Here is an 18,070-nt window from a genome sequence, read left to right as displayed (position 1 = left end):
GAGACTTACTAACCTGACTAACTCTACTGACACTAACCACTATACACATTCCAAGCTTTGGCAATATTGTATTATTTGCAGTCATTCCAATGCAATTACTCTGTTTTGGTGTCTCTAGGACCTCTGCCTTTGGGCCACAGTCCTTCAGGTAATAAGTGGTTATGGTTCAGTATTTCATCAAAAATGACATCAAACTGTGCAAAACTTTTCCAGCCTGACAAAACAATCTTGCTTATAGCCTACTTTTTCAATTTTTTGACGCCTCATTTAAAATCTTAAGATAATAACACAGAAAAATGTGGTGTGTGAAATAATCGTGCTCTTCCCTTCTGAGAAGACCAAATTAGACTATTGTGAACTTTCATGCTGGTCCGTTGAACTTCTTGGTATTTCCACATAGATTGGAACTGTCAAAATAGATCAGGAAACATTCTGAACGGAACTCTCCTATTGTACACCTCTTTTGTTAAATGAATCTTGTTTAGAACTTAATTTTTGGAACTGTGGACAAAAACAGAGATGCAAGAGCTACTTTAAATGAAATGGAAGTTAAAGTAGTCCTAATAAAAAATTCTGACACTCATAGTATATAGGAAATGTTAGAGCGTGCCTACTGAATATCACCCTTGGTAATGCATTTTCTGCATCTCCTAAATATAAACTCAACAACTTAATGAGACTGAACTTCAGACAGCTCTAATTGTGTCTGATAATTGTTGCTCTCACGTGGTGACCCTCTCGATTTAACTCTCTTGAGTGTTGATCGCCCATTGCAGAAAATCCAGATGAACTCTGAAGATGATGATGGACTCTCTGATGAGGTTGAATAACAGGTTCTGTCCCATTAGTTGATTCTTAAGAAGATACTTCCCAAAACCTCTTTCCAGAGCATGTTACTTACTGCTTAAACATATCTGTAATGTCCAAAACAGCCCATTTGAAAGAATAGTACACTTAAAAAATAAAATTCAGACCCACTTTATATTATATATGATACAATGTACATTTTACTTACTTTTAATTACATGAGTAATTACACTTTTGACCCTAACTAAACGTCAAATGCAAAAATAAAATGAATAAAAAAAGGTTTACTGAACAACATGTAAGCACACAATGAGTATTTCTTCAGTGAAACACATTATAATTTTAGATACATTTTTTAAATATGCAGAATTTTAAAGGTGCCCTAGAACTTTAAAAAAAAAAAAGATGTAATATAAGTCTAAGGTGTCCCCTGAATGTGTCTGTTAAGTTTCAGCTCAAAATACCCCATAGATTTTTTTTAATTCATTTTTTTAACTGCCTATTTTGGGCCATCATTATAAATGAGCCGATTCAGGGCTACTGGCCCTTTAATTCTTGTGCTCCACGCCCACAGAGCTCACGCTTGCCTTGAACAGCATAAACAAAGTTTACACAGCTAATATAACCCTCAAATGGATCTTTACAAAGTGTTCGTCATGCATGCGGCATGCGGCGGACTATGTGAGTATTGTATACTGTTATATTGTTTACATTTGATTCTGAATGAATTTGAGGTTGTGCTCCATGGCTAACGGCTAATGCTACACTGTTGGAGAGATTTATAAAGAATGAAGTTGTGTTTATGAATTATACAGACTGCAAGTGTTTAATAATGAAAATAGCGATGGCTCTTGTCTCCGTGAATACAGTAAGAAACGATGGTAACTTTAACCACATTTAACAGTACATTAGCAACATGCTAACGAAGCATTTAGAAAGACAGTTTACAAATATCACTAAAAATATCATGCTATCATGGATCATGTCAGTTATTATCGCTCCATCTGCCATTTTTCGCTATTGTTCTTGCTTGCTTACCTAGTCTGATGATTCACCTGTGCAGATCCAGACGTTAATACTGGCTGCCCTTGTCTAATGCCTTTCATAATGTTGGGAACATGGGCTGGCATATGCAAATATTGGGGGCGTACACCCCGACTGTTACTTAACAGTGGGTGTTATGTTGAGATTCGCCTGTTCTTCTGAGGTCTTTTAAACAAATGAGATTTATATAAGAAGGAGGAAACAACGGTGTTTGAGACTCACTGTATGTCATTTCCATGTACTGAACTCTTGTTATTTAACTATGCCAAGATAAATTCAATTTTTCATTCGAGGGCACCTTTAAATACACTGCTATTTTCCATAGAATGGCAGTACATAATGACCATGTCTGTAAAGCTCCAACAACAACAACAACAACAACAACTGTATCATAATGTAGTCCATACACCTTTCTGCAGTTATATTCAATGTCTTCTGAAGCCATTCAACAGATTTGTTGGAGGAACACACCAAAATTTACCATGATCCTTCACCATAGCTCCATTCTGCATATGCAAACTGGCACACTGCATTCAATTATGAAACACACAAGAAACAAGTTTGCATTTGTGTGCCGTTTTTAAATCTAAATGCATAAAGTATTTGAGTAAATGCAATGAGTTACTGTACTTAAGTATCTTTTTTGGCTACTTTGTAGTTGTGCAGAGTATCAAAGATATTGGCAACTTTCACTCTCTACTTGACTACATTTTTGAACAAGTAAATGTACTTTTTACTCCACTAGATTTGTGATGAGTAATGCAATCACAGATTAAATTTTTCATGACACCTAACTTTTTTTTATAAAGAAGCGATATCATCATCTAAGGGCATTGAAGGCACTATATCTTGTGCGTTTTGCCTTTACTGACCCAAACTTGTCAACAAGGATACTTTACGTGAATGTGAGCGCATTAGCAGGTAGTTTCTGATCGCAGGTGTTTGATTTATTAGATGAGGAAATGACTGCAGCTGGTGATGAGGATCAAACCAGCACGTACAGTTGACTTTGACTATTTAATTTGACTTAACATTGTTTTATCGACAAGACCTTTTTGAAGGATATTGGTTTACTTATGGTCTTTCTTTGCACTTGAGCTCAACTGAGACTTGAGAGTTTGTAGACATTTAAAAGGTTGTTGTGTCGACTTTGATTTATGCAATATTGAGATGTTCAGTTTTATTTTGATTTTAGAAAATAAACTTGATTTTCTCATATTACAAATCAATTGTTTCTTATTTCCACTGGCATGTCTCTCAAGACTAGTGCATCTCTGAGCCTACATTCAGCATGAGTAAAATACTTCAGTACTGTTAAAATCAGACACATTAAGGCTTTTACACAAGTCGTAATGGAATTGGTTACTTGTAACTTGTAATGGAGTCATTTTCGATGTAAGGTATCAGTACTTTTTCTCAAGTATGTTTTTTTAGGTACTCTTTACACCTCTCTCTAAATGTGAATAACAACATATTTTAGAATATTCCTCACAAAAGCTTTCATTTGACTTGATTTATTTGCTTCTAATGATTTAGTGTGGTGTTTTGTTGTCCTTTTTTGGATCTTGACAGATATGGCCATATTTAATAATAATAATTATTATTAATAAACAATTATTTTCAGTGCTAGTATACAATTACATTTTGGTATGTACACTTGGAAGCTCCCTCTCCAGTCAGAAACACAACAGAAACATCATCCTTCCCCACCCACACTAGCTTACTGTACACCCTGATGCTCATTAGCTCCAAGCATTTGACAGCCGGCTCCACTGAGCGGTGATGGCTATTTTTATTGTTGTTTGCTGCCTCATTGTAGTGTTTCTGATAGCACACAAGATGCATATAGCTTTCCAAGGTTATGAGCCATACTAAAACTTCTAGCCAGAGTAAATGGATTAGAAGGCAGCTCCTTCCAGTATACCAATACCTGCCTTGATAAAAGAGCTGTGAGGAGAAGCTTAGAAGAGAAGTCTTGCTGATCATATAAAACATACTCTCTAAATCTCACAGACTCAATATCTTTTCAAACTTTCCCGAATGGTAAGAGAAAGCCATAAAAGCCCATCTGGTGTTGCATGGTATTTCATAATAAGCTTTAGAGCAAGAGAGCAAAACTGAGTTTGGGTTTATCAGCGTGTAAACATAGAAAAATTTCATCATCACCTCTAAGGTACTTTGGACTGACATTTAGCACCATGTGCCACAGACATATTTTTCAGGCTCTTTTAATGGTGAATGCTTTAGCAGATTTTTGAGAATTAGCCATTAATTCATATATCTATGTCTTTAGACTGGTAAATTAACCACAAACAGAAAGGGGAAGGAAAAAAAAAAAAATATACCATCATCTAACATTTCTAAAAAGTGCCTGTCTACTAGGTTGTAAAACAGAAATAATATTTGCCTATTAGGTTTTAATTAGGTGTAATTAAGAACTAATTAGGAACTAATTAAATCTATTTCAGGGGAAATCAGTGGGGTTTCTGGACCCCAAACTCACTTAAAGTTCTGCTACACAGCAGTGATGCCATTGTGTACAAACCAGAGCCATGACCACCACTGAGGGTGACAAGTCCCCCTGCTCTTCATTACGCAGCGCTCTGTTGAGAGGATGAAAACAAGTTTAAAAAAGTTACATGTCTTAAGCTGGTCTAGCAGCACTCATCAATGTCAAAATGATTGAGATGGCCAATTAAATTGGACTTTACTGTTAGCAGAAGCCGAATTCCAGTGCGACACTTCAGTTTTAATGATGAAAGATTGTGAGGTAAAAGTGCATGAGTGCTTCTGCCATTTAATAATGAACATTAAAATAGCTGCTCACCTTTAAAATAATGTTTGTCCTGAAACTAACTAATGCCATGAAGACATTCACAAATTCTGCCCCTTAGTATATAATCCCTTTGTTTTCTTCATTAGTGTTATTTGCTTAGTTTGAACACCCCAGTTGTGCTGGATATACACTGCTATCGCTGTTTGGATTTAAATAGGCAATTGCTTAAGAGTCTATGATTGGATCATTATTGCGGTGATTATTATTTTTCTAGCATGTTCTAACATTTCTTCATTTCCATTAAGAGTTGCATCAATTTTTGTTCAAGATCTTATATTGACAATGCAAGAGGTGAGCACTCTGTAAAGTCTCCTCCAGCACATCACAAAGACTTTCAGTGAAATTAAGGTCTGGACTCAGAGGTGCCAATTCATGTGTGAAAATTATTCTTCATGCTCCCTCCCAAACATAATTTCATAATTTGAGCCTGATGAATCATGGCGTTGTCATCCTGGAATATGGCCATGGTGAGTCTTCCTACATGGTTAAGAAATGAAAAGCTACACATTCCATCAATTAGGGTTAGAAGAACTGTTGCCAAACATATAACATGCTAGAAATATAATAATCAATAGCTGCAATAATGATCCAGTCACAGACGTTGAGAAGTTGCCTATTTAAATCCTAACAGCATTTTATTTATTTATTTTTATTTTTATTTATTTATTTATTTATTTATTTATTTATTTTTGTCAAGCAGTATATATATAGCTGAACTTAATGAGTGATGGGGGCATGGTTTGGAAAGACCTGGTCACTGGAAAAGCCAAAATTCTGCCACAATGTCACAATTTCCCCTGTGTTCTGTGTGTTCTGTTTTAGGAATTTAAAATTAATTTAAAGTGTATTTTCTGTCTTCATTGTGTTCACTTCCTGTGTTTAGTTCCTGTTTTACTTTGTTTTTATAGTTACCCTTGTTGGTTACCTTGGTTATTAATTACTTGCACCAGACTGTCCTCAAAAAAAAAAAAAAAAAAAAGACCCTATAGGTCATTTTTCAAACACCTTATTACGACCTATTTTTAAGTTTTAAAGCCATGCGCCCTCTAGTTGGTGTAAAAATAAGTGTCGTGTTACGTCTGTTGTCATGAAATGACGCATGACTGTCGTTACCAATCAAAATGCATGTTCATTTAAATGCAATGTGTGGAGTTTTTACACCATTTGTCCTATATCCATTTAACAAAACTCATTTCTTTATTAACGACTACACCCACCCCTCCACAATGTCTTGACATGTCTACCCTAACCCTTTACAAGCGCATTGTAAAGCTGTTGCATTTATGTTTGGATTATTGTCTCCTTCCATTCCTGTTTGGATTATCCTATTGTTTTCTTGGTTCTTGTTTTTCTTCCCAGTTTGGATTATCTTTGTTTGTGTGTTTGTTTTATAAAACAGCTGCAACTAGATCATTGCCTCTCCTCTTCCCTGCGTTACTGTTTCACTGCACGTACTGTATGTGAAGGAACAGGAAAGGAAGTACATCTTATTACAAAACGATCAACAGGGAAGTTTTTACAGGGATACAGGAGCATATGCTGATAGGACAAGGTGTTCCATATATCTTATGGATATATTTTAAAATTGCATTATCATTTTGCAAATTCATTTGTGGTGAACATTGCTGTAAGCACTTTTAGTTTGTATCACCTTGGTTTCCTTCTCTGCTTCCTGTTTTATTTGTTGCTATAGTTATTGATTTAACTGCACACCTGTTTCTAGTCTGCTTGTTATCCTGTGTATTTAAGCCCTCAGTTTTTCTCAGTTCCTTGCCATGTATTGTCTTTGCTTTTGTGAAGCTGTTGAGTTTTTTTCCGGCTCCTGCGTGTTTTGCTTAATTTGGATTACCATAACTTATTTTGTTTCATATTGGATGGATCCACATCTCATCTTCTTGCCTGCTCAAAAAGAAGAAACAAACTATAGAAACAATTTTTAAGTAAGAAACTGCTAGTGATTTTCACAAGCAATTACTAAGAAACAGCAAGTACTACATTGAATTAAACATGGAATTCTGAAGTACAACAACTGAAATTGTATTTTCTTGTAAAATGTACTTCACTAATCTTTGTTTTATTTACAACTTCAAATCATTTTTTTTCACAGTGTAACACAGGGTCATTTGTAATACCATCAGTTTTAACCACTCAGAAATAGATACATGGATGAAATTTCTATAAAACCACCAACACCAAGAAAAAAAAAAATGCTAGAGTTAAAGAACAAAACTATTTTGAGGTAAAATATATACATTTCACATCTGGATTTCTGAACAACATTCTATTAAAATTTGAATAAATTGTCCAAAAACACTGAGTTACAAACATTAAAAGCAAAATGTGTTACAACCATCCCTATTCTCCCATATTCTGTCACCTGCTTGGTACTTTCTCATGTATGTTTGTAGCTTACTTATGCATGCTTTGCATTCTGAAATGCCTGTTATCATTCTGTCTTTGCCGTTTTGAATGTCAATGAGTTATTTGATAACCCAAAAAGTAACAGCATGCAGGCTTGGAATGACATGAGGGCATTTTTAGGTGAACAATGCCTTTAAAGAGTGATTGAAATGGTTCATTTAAATGCTGTTTTGTTCCACAGAGTCCCAGTGTGCTCTCCTGTCATTATACCTGTTCTAGTCTCTGGGGTTTTCCTTAGACCTCAGCTCCTTAACACTCATTTTTAACCTGATGTGCACTCTTGCTTTTAACGCTACATCATCAAATTTTAAAGCCAGTCATGTAATATTAACCCCCAAAAGATTTAAAAATATCTCATTTTTTCTTTCCTATCTTTCTTCTTTCTTTGACTGTCTTATATTGTCTTTAGACCTGGTAATTTATTTATCTTTTCTGTGTTTATGGTTTGTTTTTTTCAGGACTACACATTGACTATGTATTTCCAGCAAGCCTGGCGAGACAAACGTCTGTCCTATTCTGAGATTCCTCTTAACCTGACTCTGGATAACAGGGTAGCTGATCAGCTGTGGGTGCCGGACACATACTTCCTGAATGACAAGAAGTCTTTTGTACATGGTGTAACAGTGAAGAACAGAATGATCCGTCTCCATCCAGACGGCACTGTGCTTTATGGGCTCAGGTAACAATCGAAAAACATCTATTCATCACCTAATAGCGATAATTTACTATTTTGCCAAATCATCATAATCCCCATGACAGAATACACACAGCAGATGCTTTTGATTTTGCTGTAAATCAATGCATCTACAACAACTTTTTCTTTTGTTAAGTTAACAATTCTGACAGTTGCTCTAGATGTGCGCAACACCAAACTGATTGAAATAGACAAGACTTATACATGTGATACAATTACAACATCATGTGTATAATTTAAAGGAATAAATTAATTAAGATGAGGATCATATCTGACACTGCTACTACAGTCACTGTTCTGAGCAGTCCATGATGGGAATCTCTTCATTGATTTACTTTAGGAAGGATAGTAGGCCAGCAGTACATGGAAGTTGGAAAAAAAATATTGATTATAAAGGTGAACAGGATGTGAAAGTTAACTTCACTTACAATATTGTGGTCAAAATAAATTATGAGAAGGGTTGTGAAAAAATGCAATACTGCCATCACAGAAATTTCCATCCTTATGCGTTTCAGTTTCTCAGAGAATCCTTACGATTACCTGTTCCTTTTTGCGGGAACTCAACACTGTGTCATGACGTTGACACTATGGGAATGCTTCTGTTTGAGCCGGGGTCTTAAGCATGTGTGGAAACATGCCAATTTCATTGGCCAAAGCCAAGGTCAGGTGATGTAACGCACATCCTGATATTGCTGAGTTAAATGCGTTCCTGGGTTAACATATTTTGTTGATCCTGGAACAACATTCTAGTCTTAACCCTATTCCTACCCCTAAACCTAACCCTACCCCTAAGTTATCCCAAAAATCTGAGGGAAATGCTAGATGAATAACACTGATGTAGAAGCACCAATTCATGATTTTAAGCCTAAACTTGACATAATCTGTAAACTTGTCCCTCAAATCTGATTGGTTGATTTGAATGTTGTTCCAGGATCAACAAAAATGTTGACCCAGGAACATGTTGAACTCAGCAATATCAGATTCTGCGTGATGTAACATAAGCATATCATCAAGATAAATGTCATCAACTTGACATTTGTCTTAAGGAAGCTGCATGTCATTTTTTTTTTTTTTTTTTGTGGAAGATATTGCTTGTCTACCCTGTATTGTCTAATATGAGTGAAATATGGCATCTAGAAAAGAGTATAAGCAATATGTGCTGCCATGCCCTCTCTATCTTATGAGATATGACGCTCATGATTTGTGTGTGTTTTGTTTGGGAGAGGAGCATGCATGATCTCGAGATCCAGGCCCTTTAAAATTACATCAGGCCTGGTAGGTAAGGCCTATGAAGCTGCAGGTCAGGGAGGTGCATCCCTGCACATGATGGTGGTTTTGCAGGTGTACTAGGCTGACTTTCTAAAAGACCTGGACACTGGCAAGAGAATAGATCCTGATTTGGTGAGGAAACTCCGCCGAGCCATAGACTTCCAAGCTGACAGTCTGTGCTTTTCTTGCCGTATGCCCTGATTTCACCGTCTGGCCAATTCGGCAATGCAGTCAATACTGTTGTTGATAGGCACACAATGGCATTCCAACAGTTTTTTTCCCCTCGCCAGGTTCAGGAGCCGGTGGCTTCTACGGGAGTAGGGAGGAGAAAAAGTCAGTGTGGTTGCCTGCATCCCCCCCCCCCAGCCACCCTGGCTCCATTGCGGAATCAATGTCGTTCTTGTCCACCTGAAATGTTTAGTTTTGTGGTTGAACAGCAAGAAAATCATGTTCTCTCCTAGACAGAGAACTTTTCTGGGGTTAGTGTTGGACTTAACTACAATACAGGCACATTTGTCTCCTGCTGTGGTCGAGTCCATCCTTATTGCCATGAATGGACTCTAGGCTAGGTCAGGATATTCCTAACAGCCATAGAGGCTGCTGGGTCTTATAGCATCCGCTGCCAATGTGATACCAATGGGGCTGCTGCACATGAGACCATTTCTAGTTGTGGCTCAAGAGCAGTGTGTTTCACTAATTAGTCAATCCTCTGAAATCAGTAAGGTTTATGTGCAGATGTCTTCTTACACTTTCTATGTCTATTTTAATGCCTTGGGTCCCACGCTGGGGGCAAATAAGTCTGTGATCACAGACACCTCTCTCATGGGTTGGAGAGCGGTCTAGAATGGTCATCCAGCCCCGGGGGTTGGGGACGACCAACATCTGTCTTGGCACATAAACTACCTAGAAATGAATGCTGTAAATACTTCCTCCCAGACCTGAGGGGCTACTATGTGTTGGTCTGGATGGACAACGCATCAATAGTCTCATGTTTCACAAGTTCACACTTACATATAATTAAGTAAAGGTTAAGCGTATTTGGCGTGCTATCCAGGGGGAGGGCTCTGAGCTCGGAATGTTGGCCCGAACCCAGAGTACCCCACCCCCTCTTAATTAGGTTAATTATCTGAACATGCTCATCCCGAACTTTGTTAATAAAACATCATATAAATCATCAGGTTGGACTGCGTTTGCACCCCTTGGGACTGAGACTCGGGGAATGGAGACACCTGGACATGGTGGAGTTGATTTGGCAGAGGTATGTCAGAGTGGAAGTGGACCTGTTCGACCCACTGTCCCCTTTAATTCGCCCTCATATCTCCAGCTCCGTTAGGGCTGGATGTCATGGTGCAGATGTACGCATTTTACCCCATCGCTCCTCTCCTGGGAGTTCTAGCGAGGGTTCGGCAGAACAGAGTTCACCTGTTGCTAGTGAGGTACAAACAGCATGCATCATAGGCAAAAGAAATTGCATCAGTAATCCAATGCAATAAATGCTGCTTTTTGCCCCCATAGCAGCTTTGCAAAATGTGTCTGGTGCAGCAGGCTGGCCCTTTCCACACTCATTCAAGTTTTACAGTTTGGTCATGGAATCAACCCTAGATTCTCAAGTCCTTCTAGGTTAATCCACTCAGTTTACCACAGGGTCTGTGGGTGTGCATTCTTCACAACCTTGCTCTGGCATTTTTCAGTATGGTGACATAGGTATTAATGTTCCCATAGTGTCAGCATCCTCGAAAGGGAACGTCTCAGGAAACTTGGTTCCCTGAGAAAGGAACAAGATGCTGCACTGCTTTGCCATACTTCATGCATGCCTGTGCGTATTCTTTCAGACAATTAGAATTTGATGACATTTATTTCAGGCACCACTTTATGGTCTTGATGACGTGCTTATGCTTATGCACCTGACCTTATCTTTGGCCAATGAAATTGCCATATTTCCAACTAAAATATTGCCAGCCACAAATTGAATTAGACTCAGACTAAAGAAGGTCAAGCAAAAATATTTTTATTTTATAAACTGCATAGTGCAAAAAAGTGCAAGTGAATTTAAAAACTATACCAGCAAGAGCAAGCCCAAGCAAACATTTCAGCACATTGCTTTCTTCAGTGCTCACATTACAACAACCACTAGGCCTATTTTCTAGATTACTAGTTAGAGATGCTAAGCTGGATTGGTTTAAAAAAGGTTGAACTCAAAAAGAGTATGGCAATTATACATAAACATTACAAATATATAAAAAAAGCAGAAAAATCATATAAATCATATATCATATATACATATTGTAAATATGAAGATGATACACATAATCCAATCCATATCAGTGGGGAAAAAAACAAAAACAAAAAACAAAACAAGAAAGTTCCATTTCTTTATTCATACCATTAGGGAATTATGGCCTGGTTTCACAGACAGGGCTTATATTAAGCCAGGATTAGGCCTTAGTTCAATAAGGACATTTAAATAGCTTTTAGAAAAATGCCTTATAATAATAATTTACTGGTGTGCATTTTGAGACTAAACAGTGCCAATGACATATTTAAAGATATGTCAGTGCCAGTTACTTTCAGTTAAAACAGCTCAAACATGCATTTTAGTCTGGGATTAGTCTTAAGCCTCGTCTGTGAACCCGGGGGAAAGACTTAAATTCAATAATCCAAAAGGTCTTCCTTTCTAATTATTTATTGTCTCTGTCTCCACATCACCTATGAGGCAATATCCTCTCAATGCCAAAGAACGTCTAACATGTCTAACAAATAATGTTTGGCAATCTTAAAATGAAGATAAACTAGAGACGTATCACCGTGTTTCCTAATGGTACTTGTGTGTTGAATAATTCTTCTGCTTAATGCATGTTTGGATTTGCCAACATATAGCAACGTACATGAAATGTCTGACCTTATATGTTTTAGACGTACGTGGATGTGTAAATGATTTGCATTGCACAATTGTAACATGGAAAATTACCCTGGGCATCAACAAGGGTAGTCGGAGAAGAGAAAAAGTTTATCCCTCAAGTTAGAGCTCCTAGAGAAAACACAAAGTGGTTGATCATTAAATACATTCAATTAATACTATTATACTGCCAGTTACTGTTAATAATACTCTTAACACTTGACAGAATTTTCCGCCATTTATGAGACCGCTGGCAACTTAAAAAAACAAAAACAAACAAAAAAAGAGTTAAAGGGTTACTTCAGGATTTAGCATTAAGCTTTGTATTAGTAGAATACCACTAGTATTTTCGAATTACCGTGCTTTCCCCCTTCATATCAGCCCGAGATGAGAGATTTATGCATTTATGCCTTATGCAAATCGTCATTTTGCGTCATCGGAGGCTTTTTTGGCCAGAGGCATAAAACTACAGCCAGTAATAGCAGGTAGTTCTGCATTTTTTCACCACGCCCATACATATGCACTTTTGAGGTTACTCACGGACATAGATCAAAGATTTGATCAAAAGTGGGTGTCAATTATATTTTTAAGCTTAACATATTTTGTTATAGTCTGCACTACATCAGTGGTTCATCTCGCAAATTTATCGGTCTCTGCAGTCATCTCAACCAATACAGCAACAGGCTTTTGTGGTAACGTTAGCATAAATAGATAAATAGACTAACTCAGTTTTACAGAACAGTGGCTTTACTTTGATAACAGTCAACTTATATGCAACTTATATGTAATTGTCTATCTAACGTTACTTTGCTAAGTTTGCAGTTTTACTGCTACCTACAACACTACATATAGGCTACTGTGTTATCAGTCTAGTATCAGCGAGTCTAACCTCTAGGCGAATACGCTTAGTACCAGATGCCCAGGCTGTTCGTCCTCTGGGAAAGTGAATATCGATCGCGGTGTCCTTCAGAATGGTTCTCTTCATTGCAAGGATATTTGGTTCGTAGTCCTCGTGCTTGAAATGGAGACTACATATTCTGCGTTTTTTTAGGCTTTCTATAACGGTGTCATCTCCAAACTTCGGGTGTTTGATGGCCCGCAGCCACTGTTTACATCGCTCCAAATCTTTAACTTAATCGGAAAATGATGGAAACTTACTTGTCCTTTCCTGCTTTTGGGTGTACATCCAGGTACAAAGCAATTTAGCACCATTTCGCTGTAAATGTATGAACTAACTGACGATTTATAGAATTAATATGTAACAAAGCAAGCCTAGTTGTTTGAATTTTCCTGGTAATTCCGCCTGTAACCGATAGGCGTGGTTTGGCCGTGGCCTCGCAGGGGCCGCAAAACAAGTGCATTCTGGGAGTTGTTGTCTTTCATCCACATTAGTCAAAAATACATTTTCTGCCTTTTCTCAGTCTAGAAAGCTCCAAATTCAAAAATAATTTCACATTTCTACTACATAAATGACCAATTTTAAATACACATTCATCTTTCCAGGGGTGAAGTACCCCTTTAAGAGTTAATGTCATTGCTCAATGGACTATGTAGATTTATGCATTAAATGCATGAATAGTTCGCCAATCATTATTACATATTTGGGTCTTTAGTGACCCGGATGGATTTTTCTCTAACTGCCGCAATAGTATACAAATCTCCAGATATTTAAAAACAGATACAAAAGAATAAAATATAGCACATTTATTACCTTTTTAGGCTTGGAAGGGTTCAATTTGAGCAGATGCTTTTTACCATAATCACTCTCATCGTCAGAGCTCATTTCCCCAGTTCATTAGTTTGTGCCGTGGCCACATAAGAAAACATAATGTTAATACTTGGCTCACATTAGTTAATATCATGTATTTGCCACTGCTCTTATTATTATCCACTGTGTTTACTGCTATGTATGTGTCTTTTTCCCATCATTCTACTCTTGCAAGACTACTTTCAGGACTTGAGGTCATGTCACAAGGTGAAAGAAAGGCATGTTGTTGTTTTTACTAGAAATAGATCTGGTTTACCAGAGTTTGGAGATGGCAGCAGTAGCAACTTTCCTCTCTCTCTCTTTGATTATAGCATACGCTTTGTGCCGTCTTATTTGGATTATGATTCTTTTGTCTCACTTTCTGTAGTATATCGGACATTTGGGGATGTTATATGTTACCTGTCTTGTGTGTGAACTTTATAGTTACTTCCTGTCTGGTCTCCTTTTCATAGTCAGTTTTTAGTTTTCTTTGTTCTCTGAGTGTTCCCAGTTGTGTCTTGTTTGCCTGTTGTTTTTCAGTTGTTTTTCCTAGTCTGTAGTTGTATTTTTATTCTGTTAATAAACTCTCTGCGTATGGATCTTGATCTCCCTCATTTCTGAGTTTACCCAACATTATAGGGGATTACTCTCTTTACAGCTCTGCATGGATTTGAGCTTGCAGTCTTTTCATCTCTGCTGGTGAGATCGATCTGAACCCTCAGTCATATATAGACAATACGCCATCAGAGACATTACCCACACACTACACACTATGTAAGGTACTTGGTTATATTTGTTGTGCACTGTTTGATTAACCCCTTTACATACCCCTTTACGATCGCCGACGGCCCCAGATTATTGTTGTTCAACGTTCACTGCATGTTAAAACATCACACTCTTACTTGATCTGGACAAAATGAATTTCATTAGAAAGATTAAGGACTGCAGCTGATAAAGGTCTAGGTTGCAGTGACATTTATTTCTTAATTTATGTCAGGAGTGCAAAATAATCAGTCTGTAATGTTTGATATTTTGAATCGAATAATTCAGTTCATTCATATTCTCTCACGTCTGCTGCGGTTTAGTTGTGTTCATGTAGATGCACTAGACAGCATTCATTAGGGCTCTTAGTCCAAAAGTGCGCATATTTAGATAAATATTGATTTATTCTCACATGTTTGCACATTTTTTTTTTTGTCATACAGAATACCATTTCTATTCATTTCCCACTGAATTATGCAACCTGAAGAGCTGAAAGAGCGTACACAACGTGCTCTGTCTCTCCTGTTTTGCGCAAATTTATAGTGAGTTTTGAGTAAAAGCGTAATATTAATCTTTTAAATTTTGTTGCTTGATGCTAATTGTAACTCTAATGCACCTGCCATTCCAGGAGCTATTCTATTTCATAATCTAATTTGTTCAAATAATTCACATAAGGTCCCAAGAATATGCTTTTTATCTAGAAAAACTTCAGATAATGGGTGGATAATGTATATAGTGGGATCAAAGTGGTGTTGATAGGAACATGAGTGGAGCAGTTCACCTCGCCAGACATTAGACAATAGACTGCAAGTATGTTTACAAAGCAATACAATATTTTATTAGCATCTTATCACCCTTCTCTAAAAACTCACATGACATGGTCTTGGGAAATGTTTCATAACATTCATAGTTTCAGAGATATCATCCTCAGATTTAAAAAAAAAAAAGCATGAGAATGCTCGAAAACTCTTGAATCTTTGCACACACGTAGGAATCGTCGGCCATCAGGGCCGGGCACAAGTTGTCATGGGGGGTATGGTTGTATTTGAGGAGCTCCACTACTTCATAGAGTTATAGATCTCATCAGGCCGAACAACTTTCACACTCTAAGGATATTTAGGGTTGTTTGAGAACCGCATGCTCTGGAATTGAGGATGCAAAATTGTGAGCAGATTTTTGATATCACGAATGGTTTGGCCGTGGCGTTGAAACGAATTTATGGCCAGAAAAGGGAAACAGGAAGTGTTATAACTTCTGCATACATTGACTGATTTTGATGAAACTTCAACTGTGTGTTCATTATAGGAGGCCGATCACATGGATGTGAATATTGCGATTCAATATTGCAATTCGTTCTGGCGGAAGCTGGATATTTTACTTTACAGCTTGTTAAATATGGATATTTTTTCTTACACAAATGCATTGTTTCACTTCAGAAGGCCTTTATTAAGCCCCCAGAACCGCGTGGAGTACATTTTGCTTTGGATGGATGTGCATTCTTGAGCTTGAAACTCATTGTGCCCATTCACTGCCATTATAAAGCTTGGATGCGTCAGGATATTTATTAATATAACTCTGATTGTGTTCAAAAGAAAGAAGAAAGTACACCTAGGATGGCTTGAGGGTGAGTAAAGCTTGGGGTAATTTTCATTTTAAAGTGAACTAATCCTTTAAACTTACTATTAAAACTCTTTACGTAATGCATCTTGTTTTAGTTTTTCTTTACAGATACACTCTGATTTTTAAGCCAAACAAGGATAGCAAGTGAGTTTTCAAATAGGCCTGCACTAAAAAATCTGCTTTTTTTTTGGTCCTATTGTCACTATTTTAGTATGTATCTTGCTATCTGGTATTTAGAAAAGTGCATGCTGATGAGTGGGTTTGAATCCAGCTTGGATCTTGTCTTTTTTTTTAAGTGATGGAATTTTAGGAGAAACATCTGGGGGAAAATATTTAAATGAGCAATAACTGAGAACTCAGGCAAGACTTAAGGAGGCAAGGAGAAGGAGAAGTGGATCTCAATGCAGCCTTTTTACTTTATTAAACCAAATTAATGAATATAGTTGAATTATGAATTATACATTCACATACTAACACCATGATCTCCTCTTTAAAATTAATTATACATTATGCATTATTCACATTAATTATGAACCTGTATATAGTAGATCTCTGGGAGGTATGACAAATAGTAGTTACTGATTAGGTAATAGTGAACTACTACATTCGTTAATCAGATTTTATTTTTAATATTAGTTACTAGATTGTTAATAGTGCATTACTCATTTGTTCCTTTGCTATTCATTACTGACGGAACAGTATTCTTGTGTTATCCAAAATTTGACCCAACTGGCAACAGATTTGCCTTTGACATGAAAATGTAACCATAATTAATAAGGTTTTATTGAAATACTGCATGCCTCTTGGGCTGCCTGTGGAAAGAAGTTGAATACTTTTATAACCCCTCTCTCTCATCTCTCAGTTGGACTTCAGGATCTTTTAGCACATGCTTTGTTGGCTGAGCAGTAGTAGTTGGCATCACATAACCTCTCATGTCCTTTCTCTGGAGCAAAGAGCAATTAGCCGATTGTTTCAAATCTGCCAATTGGTATTACAAATCTGGCATATTATTGCCGGGTCCATTTAGCTCTTCAGTCATTAGAGAGCTAGTGTCCAGTGCAATCTCATCTGTCACTAAACTGTAGTTTGATCAAAGGAGTTCAGCTCATTATTCTCTCCGAGCTGTTTGGTTGTTCTCAGTTTGTCATGTTTGAAGAATATCCTCTCAGGTTTTGTGTAACCCTACTGCATCAGCTGTCATTCACTCTAAGACCCATCCCATTTTCATCACAGTAGTTGGTGATGCCATTTTGTAAAGAAACACTACGCACTTACAGACTGAACACATAATACACATGCCATCACAGTTTTCATAAATGTGCATCGTTTTCAAATACTTGCACTTTGAAACCCATTTTCAAAAGTTAGCATTTTCAGGTCCCCAAAACGCCTTTGTCGTGTAAATGAATGGCCAAAACGCATTAAGAAGTTTTCTGTATTTAGTTGGGGTGTCAAAGTCAGTTCCTGGATGGCCGCTGTCCTTGCAGAGTTTAGCTCCAAACCTAATTAAAAACACTTGAAATAGATAATCAAGGTTTTCGGGATTATGTTTTGGAGCTGGTTGGAGCTACACTCTACAAGACATTGGCCCTCCAGGAGCAAAGATTGACACAGGAGTTTGTGCTCTACGTCATTGTCTGGTCTGTGTTCTCTGGATTGCCTGATCTGCTCACCTGTTCCTGTGTTTGATCTTCTCCTGTACTATCGTCTTATCTTCTTCCAGTTATACTCTCCTCTGCAATCTTGGCGTTGGTGTTCTCTAAGTGGAAAGATACATGTTCTATAAATGTTTATATTATCAAAGAAAGTGACTGAGAGCTTGTTACTTACCTGCTGTTTGCTTTTCTATTCAAACCTGTGTTCATATTGCTGTGAGATATTACCTGACACATGCATGCACCTGTTATCAGGCGCAGTCAGAACTGTGCTTGTATATAAACACTAGGGGTGGGAATCTTTAATCACCTCATGATC

The 18,070-nt window shown here is 37.3% G+C and overlaps 1 protein-coding gene across 2 annotated transcripts in view; it reads left to right on the top strand.

The window, feature by feature from the left end:
• Nucleotides 1-18,070, top strand: part of LOC125252472 (gamma-aminobutyric acid receptor subunit beta-2) — a 105,602-nt gene that overhangs the window by 28,836 nt on the left and 58,696 nt on the right. For both annotated transcript variants that reach the window (XM_048165806.1, XM_048165805.1), the window contains exon 5: nt 7,567-7,787. In XM_048165806.1, coding sequence (XP_048021763.1) covers nt 7,567-7,787 — 221 coding nt within the window. The remainder of the gene's footprint in view (nt 1-7,566; nt 7,788-18,070) is intronic.

This window comes from Megalobrama amblycephala, linkage group LG18, assembly GCF_018812025.1.
Source record: "Megalobrama amblycephala isolate DHTTF-2021 linkage group LG18, ASM1881202v1, whole genome shotgun sequence".
Lineage (NCBI taxonomy): Eukaryota > Metazoa > Chordata > Actinopteri > Cypriniformes > Xenocyprididae > Megalobrama > Megalobrama amblycephala.
The sequence above is the reverse complement of the archived record's forward strand: the minus strand, read 5'-3'. Positions and strand labels throughout refer to the sequence as shown.